Source organism: Eptesicus fuscus, chromosome 3, assembly GCF_027574615.1.
Source record: "Eptesicus fuscus isolate TK198812 chromosome 3, DD_ASM_mEF_20220401, whole genome shotgun sequence".
NCBI lineage: Eukaryota > Metazoa > Chordata > Mammalia > Chiroptera > Vespertilionidae > Eptesicus > Eptesicus fuscus.
This window is the reverse complement of record NC_072475.1, coordinates 70498899-70518178: the sequence shown is the minus strand read 5'-3', so window position 1 is coordinate 70518178 and position 19280 is coordinate 70498899. Positions and strand designations below refer to the sequence as shown.

At 37.6% G+C, this 19280-nt stretch overlaps 1 protein-coding gene across 1 annotated transcript in view; it reads left to right on the top strand.

The window, feature by feature from the left end:
• The window catches only part of LOC103290762 (T-cell receptor-associated transmembrane adapter 1), a 33612-nt gene that overhangs the window by 12590 nt on the left and 1742 nt on the right, over nt 1-19280 (top strand). The window contains exons 3-5 of the mRNA XM_008146677.3: nt 10710-10746; nt 14796-14857; nt 17117-17205. Coding sequence (XP_008144899.2) covers nt 10710-10746; nt 14796-14857; nt 17117-17205 — 188 coding nt within the window. The remainder of the gene's footprint in view (nt 1-10709; nt 10747-14795; nt 14858-17116; nt 17206-19280) is intronic.

Here is a 19280-nt window from a genome sequence, read left to right as displayed (position 1 = left end):
GTTATGAATCGTAATGTAAATATCTGTGTTTTCCAATGGTCTTAGGCGACCCCTGTGAAAGGGTTGTTCGACCCCCAAAGGGGTCGCGACCCACAGGTTGAGAACCGCTGGTCTAGACTATAGGGTTCTTGTGAGAATTACACAGATACAGTAGTTCCCCTTATCCAGGAGGGATATGTTCCAGGACCACCAGTGGATACCTGAAACTGTGGATAGTACCAAATCATATCCTACCTAATAATAGACAAATATGCAAATGGACCGTACCTTCGCTATGCCCCCAATTGGTCAGGAGGCGTGGGGGGGCGGGACTCGGGGTGGCCGGGGGGGCCAATTGGGCCGGCGGGACACTGAGCTCGTGTCGCCAGCGGAGGCTCGAGCTCAGCATCTGCGCCATGGCTGTGCTGCGGCATAGAAGGGGCCTCTGGGGCAGCGAGCTCACGTTCCACTGCGGACCATCAAAAGCGGGGGAGCTGGGTGCCTGTCCACTCAGGCACCAGGCCTTTCAGAAGCCTTCGCCGCGCTGGAGGCTTCTGAAAGGCCTAGGGCACTAGCAGACAGGCACCCAGCTCCCCGCCTAAACGTGCATGATTCAATCATGCACTGGGCCTCTAGTATGTATTATATTTTTTCTCACATGTATGTATCTATGACAAAGTATAATATTTACATTAAGCTCAGTAAGGGATTAATAATAATATAATGATATAGAAAAATTACAATAAAATAAGGGTTATTTGAACATGAGCCCTGTGATACCATGACAATCGATCTGATAACTAACAGGGCTATTAAATGACTAATGAAATGGGCAGGGAGTGTGTACAGTGTGGATAGGCTGGCCACAGGGTGATTCACGTCCCAGGTGAGACATAGTGGGACAGCTCGAGATTTAATTGTTGTGGGGTCAAACCCTGGAGTCAAAAATAAGACCACCGGAGGCTGCTGATTGATTAAAAAAGCAGGCAAGGATTTATTGGGCTGGCCAGGACGGCCGCGAGAGCACCACACGCAGGTGGAGTCCACCCTCACGACCGCGCTGTCCCAGGTGTAGGCAGTCCTTTTAAAGGTCCAAACCACAAAAATTTTCCTTTGTTCTAAATTCTAAAGTCTGGGAACAGCCTGCAGGGGGGTTCCCAGCCCCTGCTGGACATTATTGGAATGTGGCCCTATCTTGCAAAAGCAGGTTTTTACAGAAGCAGAACCAAGCAGAGTTAGTAATCTCTAAAGGTTATCTACAGTTTCTACTCCTGGAGCTACTGAGTCAGTGGGAATCAATCTCCTGTAGACCTGGTCCACAGGCACAGGAAAATGACCTCTGTGAGTCTCCAGGTCTCAGTCTGGAAGCTGAGGTAACCACCCTATTGTCCAAGCAAGCAAGTGCGTGCAGAAGCCAGAATAGCAGGGTTAAAATTCAAACAGCAGTTTTTACCTAAGCATGGTTGCTACCATACTTCATTAATCCTGCTACTTAGAATAGCATGTAATTTAAAATGCATGTATTGTTTATTTCTATTTAATATTTTTGAACCTCAGTTCACTGTGGGAAACTGAAACCACCGGTAAGGGGTGGGTAGCTACTGTACCTCATCAGAGGGATAGGGACTTAGTAGGTGGGTCCTGGACAGGGCGCAGCCCACATCACCATTCTTGATGGCCTCAGTGCCTCCTTCCCTCACTCCACAAACATTTGTAAAGGAGTTACTATGGCCACATTTTATCCCACTTAATTTTAATGCCTGTTATTTCAGTGACCATGAATTCTTCTGGCTTCTCTGCTCCCACCATTCCTACACTCTCAAGGCCCTATACAGCTCCCATCTCACTTCCTGTCCCCACCTCAGTTAAACACATCTGCACAATCACCTGAGTTTTAGCAATAACTGTTGTCTTCATTTAAGTCACAGGTTCATCTTAGCGAATTTTGTGTAGGTTTTCAAAGAATTGGCTCTAAACATTGGCATATTGCAAATTATTTTATTTGAGATGCAATGTGTCTTCCTTAGGTGGTACACAAAACGCTGGGTCTTGTACTTTATTAGTGTGCAACCGAAGATTAGCCTTGGAGCAATGTTTATGCTGAAAGAATACCCTTCATTCTCATTTCCTCTCCTTTTTCTGTCTGCTGTCCCTTTCTAACCTCCCCAGCTTCTCCCCACATCTTCTGCCAAATATTAGTAATATCTGCCTTCTTTCTATTACATACGAACAAATAGCACCATCTTACTTCCCCGCCAGAGATTCCAGGTGGATTTGGGATTAGCTCTTTGCTTTGTTTCTGCCAGACAGACAGACATACAGACAGACAGGCTAGAAGAAATTCCATCCCATTAGCCAGCTTTTCTGTCACTTGGTCTGGGAATGTAATACCCCCGTATCTGGCCTCATGTAACTTTTTTTAAAATTAAAATATTTTTATTGTTGACACTATTGCAGATGTCCCCCATTTTCCACCCTTTGCCCACCTCCACCGAGGCCCTGCTACCGCCCTTGGCCCTCCACACACTATTGTCTGTGCCCATGGGCTATGCATAAGCATTATTTAGCTAATCCCATCACCTTATTTTTGCATCTTTGTGCTATATTTTTGTGGTTAAGAAACTTGCAAAATATAACCCCACCTTGGCAAACAGTGAGTGAGTAAGTTCTGCTAGTGTATTAAATAGTTTACAAAAGACAATCTCTATCCCAGCAGCAGTATAGTATCTGCACATTCGATCAGATAGACACGATAAGCCTCTCCTTGATGTTTTCTGTAGCTGTGCTAGGTAGAAGCTTTGAAATGGAGTTCTTTCTTCCATGCAAAATAAATCTTTCATTTTTATGTAATTCTTTGCCCAAACCTATTCTTAAGATGAAATATATTGTGTGTTTTTTCTGATAGAATTGCATTCATTCTTTTCCTCGTTTAAAGCAAATAAATAAATAAATAAATAAACTTTATTCAGCCTTCCTTCTCTGTTTGAGTAGGATAAACAAGTGTATGGTTGGCTAGTACATCAAAGTCCTATCAGTATATCTCCTGTTAACTAGAAAATTATGCCACATTTTTCACATTAAAAATGTATCAAAGATTTTTTTATTTATTATGGAGTTTTAGCCATGTGCTATTGTTTCTTGTTGTTAAGTATTGTGCATGGAAGGGTGAACACTATGCAGGGGAAAAACAATAAAAGCAAATGTTTGCTCACACCCTCCAACCATGAACCTGAAACAAACAAGTGTTTGTATCTGAATCACAGGGCAGGATTATGAAAACTCACCCAGGTCTTCTCAAACAGAGTCCTGCCAATGTAACTGCTTTACAGCAAAATAAAAGCTGTTTTTTGTCTTACTGATTATCATTGAGAAGACGAGGTAGCAACAGAGAAATATCGATCAGAACGTCAAACCTCAGGGAAGGTAGGGGAGGGTGGGGTTAAAGGGGGAGAGATCAACCAAAGGACTTATATGCATGCATATAAGCCTAATCAATGGACACAGACAACAGGGGGTAAGGGCATGAATGGGAGTGTTAGGGGGTAATGTGGGAATAAGGACACATATGTAATACCATAATCAATAAAGAAATTTTAAAAATAAATAAATAAATAAATAAATCCTTCCATTTATTTGTAAAGAAGCCCTCAGGACAGAGGAAGCCCTTTCAGGAGCCTGAGCTTTTTTCCCCTTAGCTGGAACCTCCAGACTTCATTACTAATCCCCCCTTTGCTCAGATCCTATCCAGTAAAACTGAAAACTCCTTACTGTAAAACTAAACCCACACAAGTCCTGAGTGTCCTGCTCCAGATTACACATTTAAATCCCAAGAGTAGCATGAAATGTGCAGTGTCCTTGAACTTTTTTTTTTTTTTTTTTTTAGTTCTTCCATTCAGAGTGCTTCTTCAATACAGCTGGTCTTGCCACATAATTTTTTTTTTTTAACCTGTGACTTTTTTTTTCATGTTTTATTTTAGTTCTCTTTTCTTTTACCTAAGCATCACATTATTATATCGTATCTTTTACATAATTGACTCTACTTCCTTTTTCCCCAAATGCTTTTTTTTTTTTCTAAAACTCTTCTTTGCATTTTCTTTCTATAGAGCTGTTCTTTTACACATTATATGAACCGACTTTCCAGGCACCAATATCATACTCCAGCTACCTCCCCTGGAAAACCCACATTATCTTTTAGTTTGTTTGGGGAAATATTTGTACTCCATACCTATTTTTCTTATTCTATTTAAGTAATGTCACTCTTTATTTTTGTTTTCACATTATTTTTTATCCTTTCTTTCAACTTAACACTCAGATGGTGACAGCCCCTCTGGCGAAGGTGAGATTTGGTTATTGCATTCTGGATCAAGTTTTACTTATATTTTACTTATTACTTTTACCAATAAAATAGCACCTTAATTATATCAGTTGTTTTTTGCTAATCCATTTAATGAAGAAACTTCCCAATTCAAATCAGCACAATTAAATTGTGGATTTAGAATGTATAATATTGAAAATCAACTTTGTCATTTTCTATGATGTTATTACAAAATTTATTTTAGTTATCTTCTACATCTGCTTACCTGGCATGGGCATTATTATCCTTACTTATGGGTAAAATGAGAATCTATCTTAAAGTGATTTGCATGTGTTACATGGCAAATGCATCAAAGAACTGCTACTTAAATCCAATGTCTTCTGATTTTTCACCTTAAATTTGTTCCATGATACATCAGGCTATTCTTGTGTATATACTTTAATTCCAGACAAATATGAATAGTCACTGATACATGGATATAAACATTCTGTCATATAAAAAAAATCAGCACATACTTTATATTTTCCAGCTTACAATTTTCTGACCTGTGTTAACTATTTTTTATTCTTATGCTCATTGACACTGTTAGTTTCTCAAGTTTCTGATTTTGTTGGGTTTCCATTAACTGTGATTTGTGCAACAGCAGGTGCTTCTCCTGCATCTATGTGCTCTCATGTTGACAAAACTAATCTGAAGGTAGTTGAAAACAACACCACTTTTTATATGCAGCTCATGGTGGGGCATTTCTTATGGGCTAGAAGAGTATTTTGGATATATCCCCAATGAATTACATTCATCATTTTTGGTCCAATAGCTGCTTGGTTTTGCAAAAACTTTCTGCATTTGGTCCTTCACAGAATTATTCCAAACACACTGACATGTGACATGTCCATTTCATCCTCCAATGTAATGATTTTAATACGTTTTTCCAGTAATGTTTGTCTAACAGTTAATGACCTCTATGGAGAATAAATTAACTTTGCCACACATAAATCTACCAAAAAATAATCTTTGTAGTTGTTTGGTAATTCATTCAATTATTTGGAAATGTTTGTGCTAGTTCCTTACCAATACACAGTGTTTTTCATGTGTTAAAGCTTAAAGATCACTATTTGGTTACTACTGTGTCTGAATCATTGTCAGAGACTTAGATAATACTGCACTTCATTTTTATAAAAATAACTTCTGCAAGATTTTTGTTTTTATTTAACACCAAGTTAAATAATATATAATAAAAATATAATAAATATCATATTATATACATTCACCTAGTTCAACATCAAAGAAAATTTATTGAAGAACAGATAATACAAACTTCATAATATTGATTTTTGAAAAATCCTCGCCCAAAGATATAATTATTGGCTTGAGGGGGAGAGAGAGAGAGAGAGAGAGAGTGAGAGAGAGAGAGAGAGAGAGAGAAATGTGAGAAAGAACATCAATTGGTTGCCCTCCATATGTGCCACCAAGGGGATCCAACCTGCAACCTACGTATGGGCCCTGAATGGGAATCAAACCTGTAACCTTTAGGTATATAGGACAACACTCTAACCAACTGAGCCACCTGGCCAGGGCCAAAATACCACTGTATTGTTCTTAATTATTGAAACTGTACTCTGAATTTGCCTTAATGTTCCTCAATAATTAATTATAAATGTCTTTCACCAAAAAAAAAAAAAAATATTCTTGAAACTATTTAAAAAATTTAAATACATATATTTAACTAGAGGCCCGGTGCACAAAATTTGTGCACGGGGTGGGGGGGGGAGGCAGGGGGAGGGCTGTGCTTCAGCCCAGCCTGCACCCTTTCCAATCTGGGAACCCTCGAGGGATATCCGACTGCTCATAAACGGGCAGTTGGACATCCCTCTCACAATCCAGGACTGCTGGCTCCCAACTGCTCGCCTGCCTGCCTTCCTGATTGCCCCTAACTGCTTCTGCCTGCCTTCCTTATTGCCCCTAACTGCTTCTGCCTGCCAGCCTGATCACCCCCTAACCACTCCCCTGCCAGCCTGATTGATGCCTAACTGCTCCCCTGCCAGCCTGTTTGCCCCTAACTTCCCTCCCTTGTGGGCCTGGTCTCTCCTAACTGCCCTCCCCTGCAGGCCTGGTCACCCCTAACTGCTCTCCCCTTCAGGCTTGATCACCCCCAACTGCCCTCCCTTGCAGGTCTGGTCCCTCCCAACTTCCCTCCCCCGCTGGCCATCTTGTGTCCACATGGGGGCAGGATCTTTGACCACATGGGGGCAGCCATATTGTGTGTTGGAGTGATGGTCAATCTGCATATTACTCTTTTATTGGGTAGGATAGAGGCCTGGTGCATGGGTGGGGGCCAGCTGGTTTGCCCTAAAGGGTGTCCCTGATCAGGGTAGGGGTTCCCTTGGGGCATGGGGCGGCCTGAGCAAGGGGCCTGTAGTGGTTTTCAGGCTGGCCATGCCCCCCAGGGACCCAAGCAGAGGCCCTGGTATCTGGGATTTATTTATCTTCTACAATTGAAACTTTGTAGCCGTAAGCAGAGGCCTGGGCTGGCCAGGGTGTGTGGAAAGCTTGGCTTCCTCCATCGCTGGGGGCAACCCTAGCCTCCTGCCCTCTCCAGCTCCGTGGCTGCCGCCATTTTTGTTGGGATTTATTTATCTTCTATAATTGAAACTTTGTAGCATTGAGTGGAGGCCTGGGCCAGCAAGGGCAGGCGGAAAGCTTGGCTTCCTCCATTGCCGGGGAAACCCAAGCCTCCCTCCTGCTCTCTCTGTGGCCGCAGCCATCTTGGGTGGGTTAATTTGCATACTCACTCCTGATTGTCTGGTGGGTGTAGCGGAGGTACAGTCAATTTGCATATTACTCTTTTATTAGATAGGATTGTAAATAAAAATACTTCCTTTTATTTGCCTTTGAACCAGCACCTTCAAGGTTCAACCTGGGTTACTTTCTGATAATTGACACATCATTTTTTCATGGTTTTACAATCCTACATCAGATCTCTGATCAGCGTACTGTTTCTTCTAAAAGCTATTTTACTGCGTGCATTTTTTATTAAATTTATTGGGGTGACATTGATTAATGAGTTCACATAGGTTTTAAGTGTACATTTCTATGATACATGATTTGTATATTGCATTCTGTACCCACCAGCCAAAATCAAATCATCTTACATCACCACATATTTGGCACCCTTTACCCTTTACTACCTCCCGCCCCCCAATACTTTCTCATCTTGTAACCACTCATTATTTATGTCTATGAGTTTTATATCCCACATATGAGTGAAATCATATGCTTCTTAGCTTTTTTCTGACTGGCTTATTTCACTTTATATAATATTTTCTAGGGCCATCCATGCTGTTGCAAATGGCAATATGTCATATTCTCTTATGGCTGAGTAGTATTCCATAGTATATATGTACCACATCTCTTTATTCAGTCCTCTATATAAAGACACTTTGCTTGTCTCCATATCTTGGCCACCATGAATAATGATGCAATGAATATTGGGGTGCATGTATCTTCAAATAAATGTTTTTGAGTTCTTTTAGATAGATACTCAGAAGAAGGACTGCTGGGTCACATGGTAACTTTATTCCTAATTTTTTTGAGGAACAGCCATACTGGCTGTTCCAGTTTACATTCCCACCACCAGTGAAGGAGGGTTCCTTTTTCTCTACAACCTCTCCAATACTTATTTTCACCTATCTTGTTGATAGTAGCCATTCTAAGTTGAAAGGTGGTATTTCACTGTAGTTTTGATTTGCATATCCCTAATAGTGAAGTTGAACATCTTTTTATATTTGATTGGCCATTTGTATGTCTTCTTGGGAGAATGTCTATTCAGGTCCTCTGCCCATTTTTTAATGGATTGTTTGCTTGTTTGGTGTTGAATTGTATGAATTCTTGATATATTTTTACATAATGAACCCTTATCAAAGCTGTTATTTGCAAATATCATCTCCCATTTGGTTGGCTGCCTCTTTGGTTTGTTGTCAGTTTCTTTGGCTGTACCAAAGCTTTTTAGTTTGACATAGACCCATTCATTTATTTTTGCCTTTACTTCCCTTCCCTTTGGGGTCAAATTCATAAAATATTCTCTATGACCATGGTCCATAAGTTTAGTATGTATATTTTCTTCTATGTAATTTATTGTTTCGGATCTTATATTTAAGTCTTTGATCCATTTTTAATTAATTTTTGTACATGGGGAAAAACTGTAATCTACTTTCATTCTTTTGTATGTGGCTTTCCAATTTTCTCAGCACCATTTATTGAAGAGGTTTTCTTTTCTTCATTGTGTGTTTTGGGCTTCTTTGTAAAAAATTATTTTCCCATAAACATGAGGTTTTATTTCTGGGCTCTCAATTCCATTCCATTGGTCTGTGTGCTTGTTTTTCTGCCAATACTATGTTGTTTTCTATTATCAGATCTCTATGGTATAATTTGAAGTCAGGGAGTGTGGTACCTCTGGCTTCATTCTTTTTTCTCTGGATTGTTTTGGCTATTTGGAGTCTTTTGTGGTTCCATACAAATCTGACAATTATTTGTTCTGTTTTTTTTGTTTTTTTTTTATCTTTGCATTTCATTGTGTCTTTTTCAATCATTTTTAATAATGCGTTGTAGTTTTCACTATATAGTTTCTTCACATCCTTTGTTAAGTTTATTCTTATGTATTTTATTCATTTTGTTGCAATGGCAAAAAGATTTTTTTCCATTTCTTCTTCTGAAGTTTCATTGTTAGTATATAGGAAAGTAGTAGATTTTTGTACATTGACTTTGTATCCTGCAACTTTACTGCATTTATTTATTGTCTCTAATAGTTTTTCTGTTGAGCCTTATGGATCTACTATGTATAGAATCATGTTATCTTTAAAAATGTGACCCTTTTACTTCTTCCTTAATGATTTAAATGCCTTTTACTTCTTCCTTATGCCTGATTGCTCTGGCTAGAACTTCCAGAACTATGTTTATTAAGAGTGGTAAGAGTGGGCATCCTTGTCTTGTTCTGATTTTAGAGGAAAAGCTTTCAGTTCTTTACCAATGAGTATGATTTTATTTTTTTCCTTCTTTTTAAAAATATTTTTTATTGATTTCAGAGAGAGAAAGGGAGAGGGAGAGAGAGAGATAGAAGCATTACCTATGAGAGAGAATCAATTGGCCACCTCCTGCATGCCCCCACTGGGAATCCAGCCTGTAACCCAGGCATAGGCTCTGACTGGGAATCAAACTGTGACCTCCTGGTCCATGAGACAAAACTCAACCACTGAGCAACACTGGCTGGGCACCACGGAGTATGATTTTAGCTGAGTGTTTCTCATAGATTATCTTAATTATATAATGATACTCTCCTTCTATACCCATTTTATTGAGTGTTTTAATATAAATGGATATTGTATCTTATCAAATACATTTTCTGCATCTATTGATAAGATTACATGATTTTAATTTTTTCCTTTGTTAATGTGGTGTATTACATTGATTGACTTGTGTATGTTGAATTATCCTTGTGCCTCTGAAATGAACCCCACTTAATCGTGATATATTATTTTTTGGATGTACTGCTGTATTCTATTTGCTAGTACTTTGTTTAGGAGTTTTGCATCTGAATTCATCAGAGATATTGGTGGGTAGTTTTCTTTTATAGTATTATCCTTGCCAGGTTTTTGTATCAGGCTTATGTTGGCCTCATAAAATGTTTTAGGAAGTATTTCCCCTTTAGCAATTTTTTGGAAGAGTTTTAGGAGGACAGGTATCAAATCTTCTTTGAATATTTGGTAGAATTCACTAGTGAAGCCATCTGGTCCCGGACTTTTATTTTTTGGGAGGTTTTTGATGGTTGTTTCAATTTCCACACTTTTGTTCAGTCTACTTAGATTTTTCCATTTTTTCATGATTTAGACTCGGAAGGTTATATAATTCTAGGAACTTACCCTCTTTTCTAGGTTGTTGAATTTAGTGCCATATAGTCTTTCATAGTATTCTAGTATGACACTTTGTATATCTGTAATTTCTTTGGTAACTTCTCCTTTTTCACTTCTAATTTTGTTTATATGAGAATTTTCTCTTTTTTCCTTAGTGAGTCTAGCCAGGGGTTTGTCAATTTTATTAATCTTTCAAAGAACCAACTCTTTTGCATTAATTTTGTATATAGTCATTTTGTTCTCTATTTCATTCAATTTTGCTCTAATTTTTATTATTTCTTTTTTTCTGCTGCACTATATTTCTATTCCAAACTACCAAGAGAGAATATGGACTATGATTTACCCAAATCAGAGACAATCTTTATCTCTATTTCAAACAGTGGTGGCCAAGTGGCTTGAATAAACATATTAACTGATATTGAGGCTAAGCTACCCTCATAACCTTCTCTAGAAGATTTAACAAATGTATGTCCAAACATTTATTTAATTTGTCTACTTTGAATATCTTTCAGATAAAATATACAGACACTCTGATTACTACATCCCCAGGTAAGTAGAAAATGAGTTATGCATTGTGATTCCCAATGAACCAGGGAAAGTAACAAATGAAATATTGCTTATAGGTTTGGCTCAGGGAAATTGTATTTGGGTTAAAATACAATTAAAAGTGAATTTTAATTATTTTTATTCCCATCTGAAAATTAAAAGCTATAGCATTATTATCTGCCCTACTTACTTAAACATCCTGAGCTAATGAGAGAGATGGGTGAAGAATGGAGTGGGACTCTAACCTGTTATCTACAGAATTATCATCAATTTCAAGAGGAAATATCTTAGGTTATAATTCAGATCAGATTGTAAGAGTGCAGTCTATGTATAAAAATTGTGTGGCCCTTAAGAATTTAGAGTGGAAATAAATCTGGCAATACCTAATAATATTAAAGGTATGCTTACACACAAATATTGACTGGAATGTTTCATGATATGCTGTTTTTAAGGTTAATGTCAATCACTAGAGAAATGTGATCAATAAACTCTAAAATAACATGCAGTTATAACTTTACCCTCTTTATTACTTATTGAGCTAGTTGCAGAGAAATTGTATAGTATGATACTTAAAAAAAAAAGGTTTAATGGTGTGAATTATAGTAAAGAAGTTTCATTTTCTTAATATATTCTGACCCAAATGTGTCATTAGATTGGAGATTTCTCTTTTGGAATTAAAAAAATCTAAGTATAGAGAATTTCCTTGAGGATTCTACAAGACCTTTCTGAAATGGTAGACTGAAAGGCTGAGAGGTCTTTCAAAAACACAACTTTTTTCACTAGATAGGATAAGATTATAAACTTTTTGTTGTCCTCTATAAGGTCTTTTTTTTTTTTTTTCTTCTCCAGGTGGAAATGTCTATTTTGGAGACAGATTTACACACACACACACACACACACACACACACACACACACACACACTGCTATGAGTAGTACTCTTAACCTTGGATTCTATAACATGAGATAATTGTCATGTCATTAGCTTAAATCAAGAGTAATTTGCTGACTTGGATACAACAATGTATCAAAGACAATCCTACGTAACTATGTATAAATTAATCTAATGATTGATTTGATATTTGCCATTTGAAGGGCAATTAAGATGCAATAGGATAGAAAATCTTGTGATTTGATCATTTTGCTAAAGATTGGATCAGTAGTTTGGGAGAATTATAAGAGTCAGAAGGGAAAATTGGTAAAATACCATCTCAAAGCAAGCAGGCTCTTCGCTGTAGGTCAAATGCAGAAAAGAGGGTGGTGCTCTTATAACATTAATTTATTTAAGAACATTCATTCAATAAATAAGAACTTTGATAGACAATAGACATACAAAGATGAAAAGATGCAGAATCCTTCAAGGATTTAATAATCAATCTATTGTAGTATATCTTTATTTAGGCAAAATTTGATTATACAAGCACATTTTATCTATAAAAAGTGGTTGGCATGTTAATTCACACATTTGTGTATATACTTCTCAACTTGCCAATTTCTGATTACGTACTTTGGGAGCCAAAATTACCCATGACTTTAAACAACATTTATACAGTCATGGAACCCAAACATATATTTGCCTATTCAAAGAAATATCTATTAAGCAAATCAAGTTAACACTTACACAAATCAACTTCTGATAGACCCCTAAGCTTGCTCTTTCCTCAATCTGACAACTTTCCAGCCCCTTAAAATGGCTTTATTTAGTGTTGTAGAAATATCTTTTATTTTTACTTGGATATCGGAACCCTATATTTTTATCATAGATTTTGGAACTGAAAAGAACAATAGGGATTAAATAGTTTAATATCCTTGGTTTATAAATAAGAAAATTGTAACTCAGAATATATGCCCAAGGCCACCCAGGCATAAGTAATGATGTTTTTAAAAATTGAACTTAATTATTTAATTTACTTAGATAATTTATATATTTTTCTACAAAGGACTTAACAATGAAATAATAGTAAAATATAAATAACAACTTTAAAATATAAACTAAAGAAATACTTATGTGAAAATAGAAAATTTGGGCCCTAGTAAAAAAACAATACCATTTTAAATTTTGGAGTGCCACTTAATGTGCTTATTTTTTAGAGGACTATTTCAGACATCTTCTGAGCAATGGAGAATCTGATCTGACCCAAAACTCAAAGATGCACTGGCCTCTGGAATATAAGCTTATTAATTTATTTTTAATAGTAATTCATCTTCCACATAAAACTGCCACACATTTGTGCTTAAAGTTTATTAGATATTTGCAAAAGACTGAAGCTATTTGGAATTGATAAGCAAAATATATATATACATACACATATATATAAATTTGTTAGGCAACTGCTTCTGAATAATTTTTCATTTGAGATGATTAATCATCTGAGACCTGCCTATAGACTCAGGGCACTGCATTATAAATCACATCTTATTTTCATTCATAATGAATGAAATGATGTTCATTTTTTTTGGATATGATTTATCATTTGCAGATTGTATCTGCTATTTGTGTGAGCTATGAAAATAAATGGATTGTCTTATTAAAAATTCTTCACCTTTTGCTATTAAATTCTCTGCATAGCCAGAGAAAAACCATGAGCAGTGTCTCCTCTGTATCCCAATATTAAGCTGCATTGAATTACTGATGGAAAGAAAGGTTACGAATGAGTTCCTTTTATAAGAGAAGCAAAATACATGCCAGCATCTGGACTTTTCAAACCATTTTATCCAGGTATCATTTGATCTGTAATTTTTTAAGGATGTCTACTTGCTATTTACATATATTCTGTCTTCTTTCAGAAGCATGGTGAGTAATATAGGTGTTAAGCCTTGAGATAAGAGTTCTTTTTTCTTTCGATGCAATTCCCTCCAGCTCTCCGTGATATGTAATCTCAAAGTTAAAGCAGTTGCTACTATTTTATGAAATGTCACTCTCACTGCCTGGTAGGTCTCTGTTCCCAGACTGCTATTGTGAAAGCTGGTCACCAGGGCCATCTTTACTGTCTGGTGACAATGGTGGATGTCCGCTGTATTCCTAACAGGATTACTCAGATGAGGCTGTAAGGAAACTTAATCAAACATCAAGAGCAAATAGGATTCAGGGCTTTAGGACCAGCCTTGCATTACAATACCGGCACTGCCAGCTACTGTCTGTGTATCTTTGGACAATTTACCTCTATGAGCTACAAATTCCTTATGTGCACAGTGGGGATCAAAATAAAATGCATCTGAGGGTTCAGTGAGCACTGGCATAAAGAAAAGCTTTCATAATTGCTAGTTATTGCTGACATTACATATAAAGTTAGGGAAAATGCATTAATATTTCTGAATCTCAGGCTTCTCTAAAGTGGGGAATGATAATATTATTTTGACAGAATTTCCCTGGGTCTTTGATACAATGTATGTAACACATAGAATAGCATCTGGATGTAATAGGCAATCATTTCATTGCATCTGCCAATATTTCTTTGGCCTTTTATTTCTTACACATCCTTGTCAATGAATATTTACTTAGTAAACACAGTTTTAGGGGATTTTTCAGAGTGAAAGTCTGGGCAAGTAAACAGGAAGTATACACTGTATAGTTAAGAACACAGATAAGCTAGGTTCTAATCTCAGCTCTGCCACTTATTCTCATTTATAATGAATGAGGATATTCCTATGACCTTCAGCAAACATATGACCGCTCTGTGCCTTATATTCCTTATCTTTAATATAAGGATGCTATAGTGCCTATTTTGTGCGATTGTATAAGGATTCAATAAATGAGTATCTAAAATGCACTTCAAGTAGCATCTGACAAACAGTAAGTGCTAAATAAATACTTGCTATCATTATTCCCTGAAAGAAGGTCCAAAAATGACTATTCAAATTTATACGTACACACACAGAGGCAGGCATGCTTGCACACTTGTATTCACTCACTCGCACATAAATGTATCTACATTGGTTGGCCAAGGCTGAACAAGAACAATAGTTTACCTAATATCAAATTTAACTGAGAAATTAGTTAAGAACTTTGTGTCAAGTGGATTCTAATAAAATAAATACTTTTTTTTCCTTATAGGGAGGATGAGTATTATATTGAAGACACACCAATTTATGGTAACTTAGATAATGTGGTCCCAGGTAAGTTTTATTTTTCCAGAAATTAATACACCTCCTCACTTAATTCCACAAATAATTTGAGGTGGCTTATTCTTCTCACAATCACATTTAAATATCCCAATGATAACATAAATTCAAGCATGGTTAGCATGTTATTTAGTATGCATTTCCAAAGCCACACATTATAAATTGCATTGCAGCATTGGGTGTAACTTAGCACCCTGTTTTCTATATGCTCTCCATTTCACTCCAGCGGTAATGAGAATACAGGAAGTCTCTATTACCATGAATGTTGACACACAAAGAATTCTGTGAAATGCTATTTCTAGAACAGAAAATGGCCCAACCAGGGAAACAGTGTTTTATGCACTATATGCAAAAGCAAGTCTACAGTGAATTATCTGGAATAATAAATACATTTTCTGGTTTCCCTTGTGGAAACTTGTTCTTTGTAAGTAGAGACCCTGGGGCTGTTTTGATGGCAAGTGGGGAAAGAGAAGAGCTAAATCTTCATGGAGTGAATTATATATTTTTGTTCTGATGTAACAGGTCCTCATCAATTCCCATCACCCCTTATTACCTGAAACATCCCAACCACCCAAGACAAAACACCTCAAGTTCCTCAAAACAGACCACTGTGATCTGATCCCAGAGCCTGATGGGTGATGCTAGCACTCAAGCCTGTCCTTGCCCTGCAGGCACTTGACTTAATGCAGGACAGGAGAATTGGGCTTCACTCCTGTAGGTCTCTGAATCAACACAGAGATGTCCAGGAACGGACTAAATGGATCTGGATCTCTGTATATCAAAAGAGTGGAATTCTCCTAAAGTTAGGAATGTGAGAGTTTTATACGAGTCAAGCATGTATATCATTGTTGTCTTTCCTCCATAGCAAAGTGCCCTCTAATCTCTGCATCTGAGGAAGCAGGAACTGTTTTTCGGCAATGAACTAGTAAAATGAGTTTGCCCTCCTGTTTCACCTTGCGGAATCGTGGTGCTCCCCTGTAAGATTTGAGGACTTCATTGTTTATGTATTCTAGTTGCTTGAAGCCACCACATCTACGATTTCCATGTCTAAGTGAGCACAGGGGTCCCTCCCACAGGTTCTGATGTAGGAGGTCCAGGAATCTGCTATTTAACAAACCTCCCAGGTGATCTTAATGCATGTTTTCCATGAACTATGCTTTGAGAAATATCACTCTATGGACCCTTTATTTTGTGTTGCTTTCAGAAAGGGGTAATTGGGAGGTACTTTGTACTATAGTAAATATATATTTTTCAATGGGGTCAAATTGGAGCAGTCCACGTTTCTGCCAAGGCACTGGCCATCCTACCTGTCACTAATTCTCTTTCCTGTCCCTTTAAAATAGGTGTATCTGGGGTAAGAAAGGCAGGAATGATTCACTAAGCCTGTCCCCACAGGGTGAAATGAGTGCAGGTCTGCTAGCTGGTGGATGCTGCTCAGAAACTCCAAGTACTTACAGTCAGCATTAGACAGCCCACCTTCAGAACAGCCTGGCTGAACTGTCCTGTCATTCATTTATGGAGTAAAAACCATACTCTAAATCCTTTAAAAAATATGACATAAGTTTCAGAATGCCGCTGAGTAAAACATTTTACTCACGGAAATAATTACCAGATTGTAATCATCAGTGTAGGTGCACTGTGCATTATGCCACCATACATCATTTGCAGTTACACTTAAACAGAAGAAAACACAGGCAAAAATTTAACTCCTGGGATCTCTACAACATCTAAATGATAGTTTGAAACTGCCATGGCCTACAGTGGTATTTAAAAAATGGCTATGATCTAGTCCTTATCCCAAGAGACCTTCCTTTGTCTTATTGTTAATGCTATTGGGCAAAAGACTTCTGCAGAGAGCAGATTGTGCTTTTAACTAAATACCTCTCCCTTCCTCCTTCCTTTCTTCCCTCCTTCCCTTCCTCCTTTCCTCCTCTTCCCATAAATTTCTAATATCTAGGTCTTATGTGCCTTATACATGTGTCAACTTTTATATTTATCTCTGTGACACACATAATTCTTTTAATTGACTATTAGGAAGAGAATCCACTTTTCCATTCAAATCTATTGCCTTTGTAATTGTTCACAGTTTTGAATCTTTGCATTTGAATCTCTGCATTTTCATGACAAAGATAAGTTAAATGGTTCTTGGAGGTTTCATATTTACAGCTAAATGTTGCTTGGGTCATGTCTCTTTACTTGTGCCAATATATTTTGTTTTTCCATTGTCAATCATAAATCTTTTCAACTCCCAAGAACAAATGGATGAAAATTGCTATGAACAAATGAAAGCCCAACCAGAGAGATCTGTGAATGAACTGCAAGAAGCTACCCCGGCTGCACAGGTGAGTTTTGTTTTCTGTATCAAGGGTCAAGTTCAGTGGAGATCACAGCACAGCTGCAGGTTTCAAGAGCAGAGGAAGCGTGCATTCTGATGCACAATTAAAGTAGCTGTTAGAACATTTAGAGTAAATGTGTCAAGTTTTGGGACCTGAACTCTAAAGGGAAACTGGAAGACAAGTAAATGCTACTCAGACTCAAATTCAAAGATTCAAAACTGTGAACAATTACAAAGGCAATAGATTTGAATGGAAAAGTGGATTCTCTTCCTAAATAGTCAATTAAAAGAATTATGTGTGTCACAGAGATAAATATAAAAGTTGACACATGTATAAGGTACATAAGACCTAGATGTTAGAAATTTATGGGAAGAGGAGGAAAGGAAGAAGAAAGGGAGGGAGGAAGGGAGGGAAGAAGGGAGAGGTCTTTAGTTAAAAGGTAAATTAGCTGGATATAAAAGACCATACTTCTATTTTACAAGGCAAATGAATGTAAAATTTAATACAAGTCCTATGGCTTTGGTCTTATGGCAAGAGATGTATTTACACAGAGCTTAATTAGAAATAGGCAGGGAAATAGCTTAAGCAAAAACCTATAAAAACCTAGGAGAATTGGAGAGTTTCTCCTTTTCCTACCACAATCAGCTCAACATCTTCAGACAGAGCACTGACTTCATCAAAAGCCATTCACAGTTCTTAGCTTACATGCTGCTGAGGTATAAATTTCACTTAAAATAACTCTTATTCCTTCTCCTCCCAGATTTTGTTTCTTCAATGATGTGCACTCTTGCTACTGTCTAAAACCAGCCAGTATTTCCTGTACAGTTGTGATGTGTCAGGTCTTGTGTTATGTGCTTTATATGCATTATCCTCTTAAATTCTTTGAGGGAGGTAGTATTATTATTCCAGTTTGACAGTCTTGAAAAGGATGAAAGACTTGCCCTAGAGCAATCAGGTACTAGGTGGGAAAACAGAATTCAAATTTAGTCCCATCAAACAGAAAATATTTTCCTCTCTAAGATGGATCACATCTTGGAAATGTCCCAATAAGGCAGAATTTTTCCATTTTTCTTTATATGAATTTCCTCCACAGCCCAAATTCTTGAAATTTTTAATAAGAAAGCAAAATGTGATGAAGTCTAAGGAAAGGTAAAGTCGCCCTCTGATGGGCAAATCTGTCATCAGATGTTCAATTAATTGTAAAATGTATTTTTATATAGAAGGAATGAAAAACTGCATGTAATAATAAGATGACCTGCTAAATCCATGATAACAAAAAGAAAACCTCTAAAAAAAAAGGTTACCATATAACCACACCATCTGAAATGTAGAAATTCACAGCACCTTAGCTACTAGTATAAAAATCTGAGAATCTGGAATAGAAGTAGCTATTTAGTAAATATGACTTGAATAGGCCAACTTTATTTGAGCTACATCTGCTTTTAACTAAAGTGGAAATTGTGCAAAACCTTAAAATGTCCTTAAAAGTTTGCTGTTTTATAAATTATACTAGAGGCCTGGTACACGAATTTGTGCATGGTTGGGGTCCAGATCCGCCCTGATCAGGCCTGGCTGGCCAGGGGGAGGGGACACTGAAGGTTGGCTGGCCGGCCCCACCCCCAATCTGGGTGGGAGGGCCGTTCAGGGGTAGGGCCGGCTGGGGAGGGGCTTTGGGAAGTTGGGGGCCTGGCCCTGCCCCTGTTCGGGTAGAGGGGGAGATCAGGGACAGGGCCGGCTGGAGGGAGGGGCCACCGGTGGCTGGCCAGCTGGCCCCACCCCCTGGTTGAACTCCCAGTCAAACTCCTGGTCGAGGGGACAATTTGCATATTAGCCTTTTATTATATAGGATAATTAACAATGCTCTAAGTAGATTTGTCTTTATTCTATTACATCCTTCTCACAAATTTAGTTTCACTAACTAGAAGTAATTTCTTTACATTTGCTCAATTCCATTTTATTAGAATGATTATCAACAAACACACTGCCCAGTTTGCTACTACATTACTTACTATAGTCAATTACAAAAGCATAAGGAATCTATGGTATTACGCATAAAGCTTGATGGGTGAAATATCTGTTGG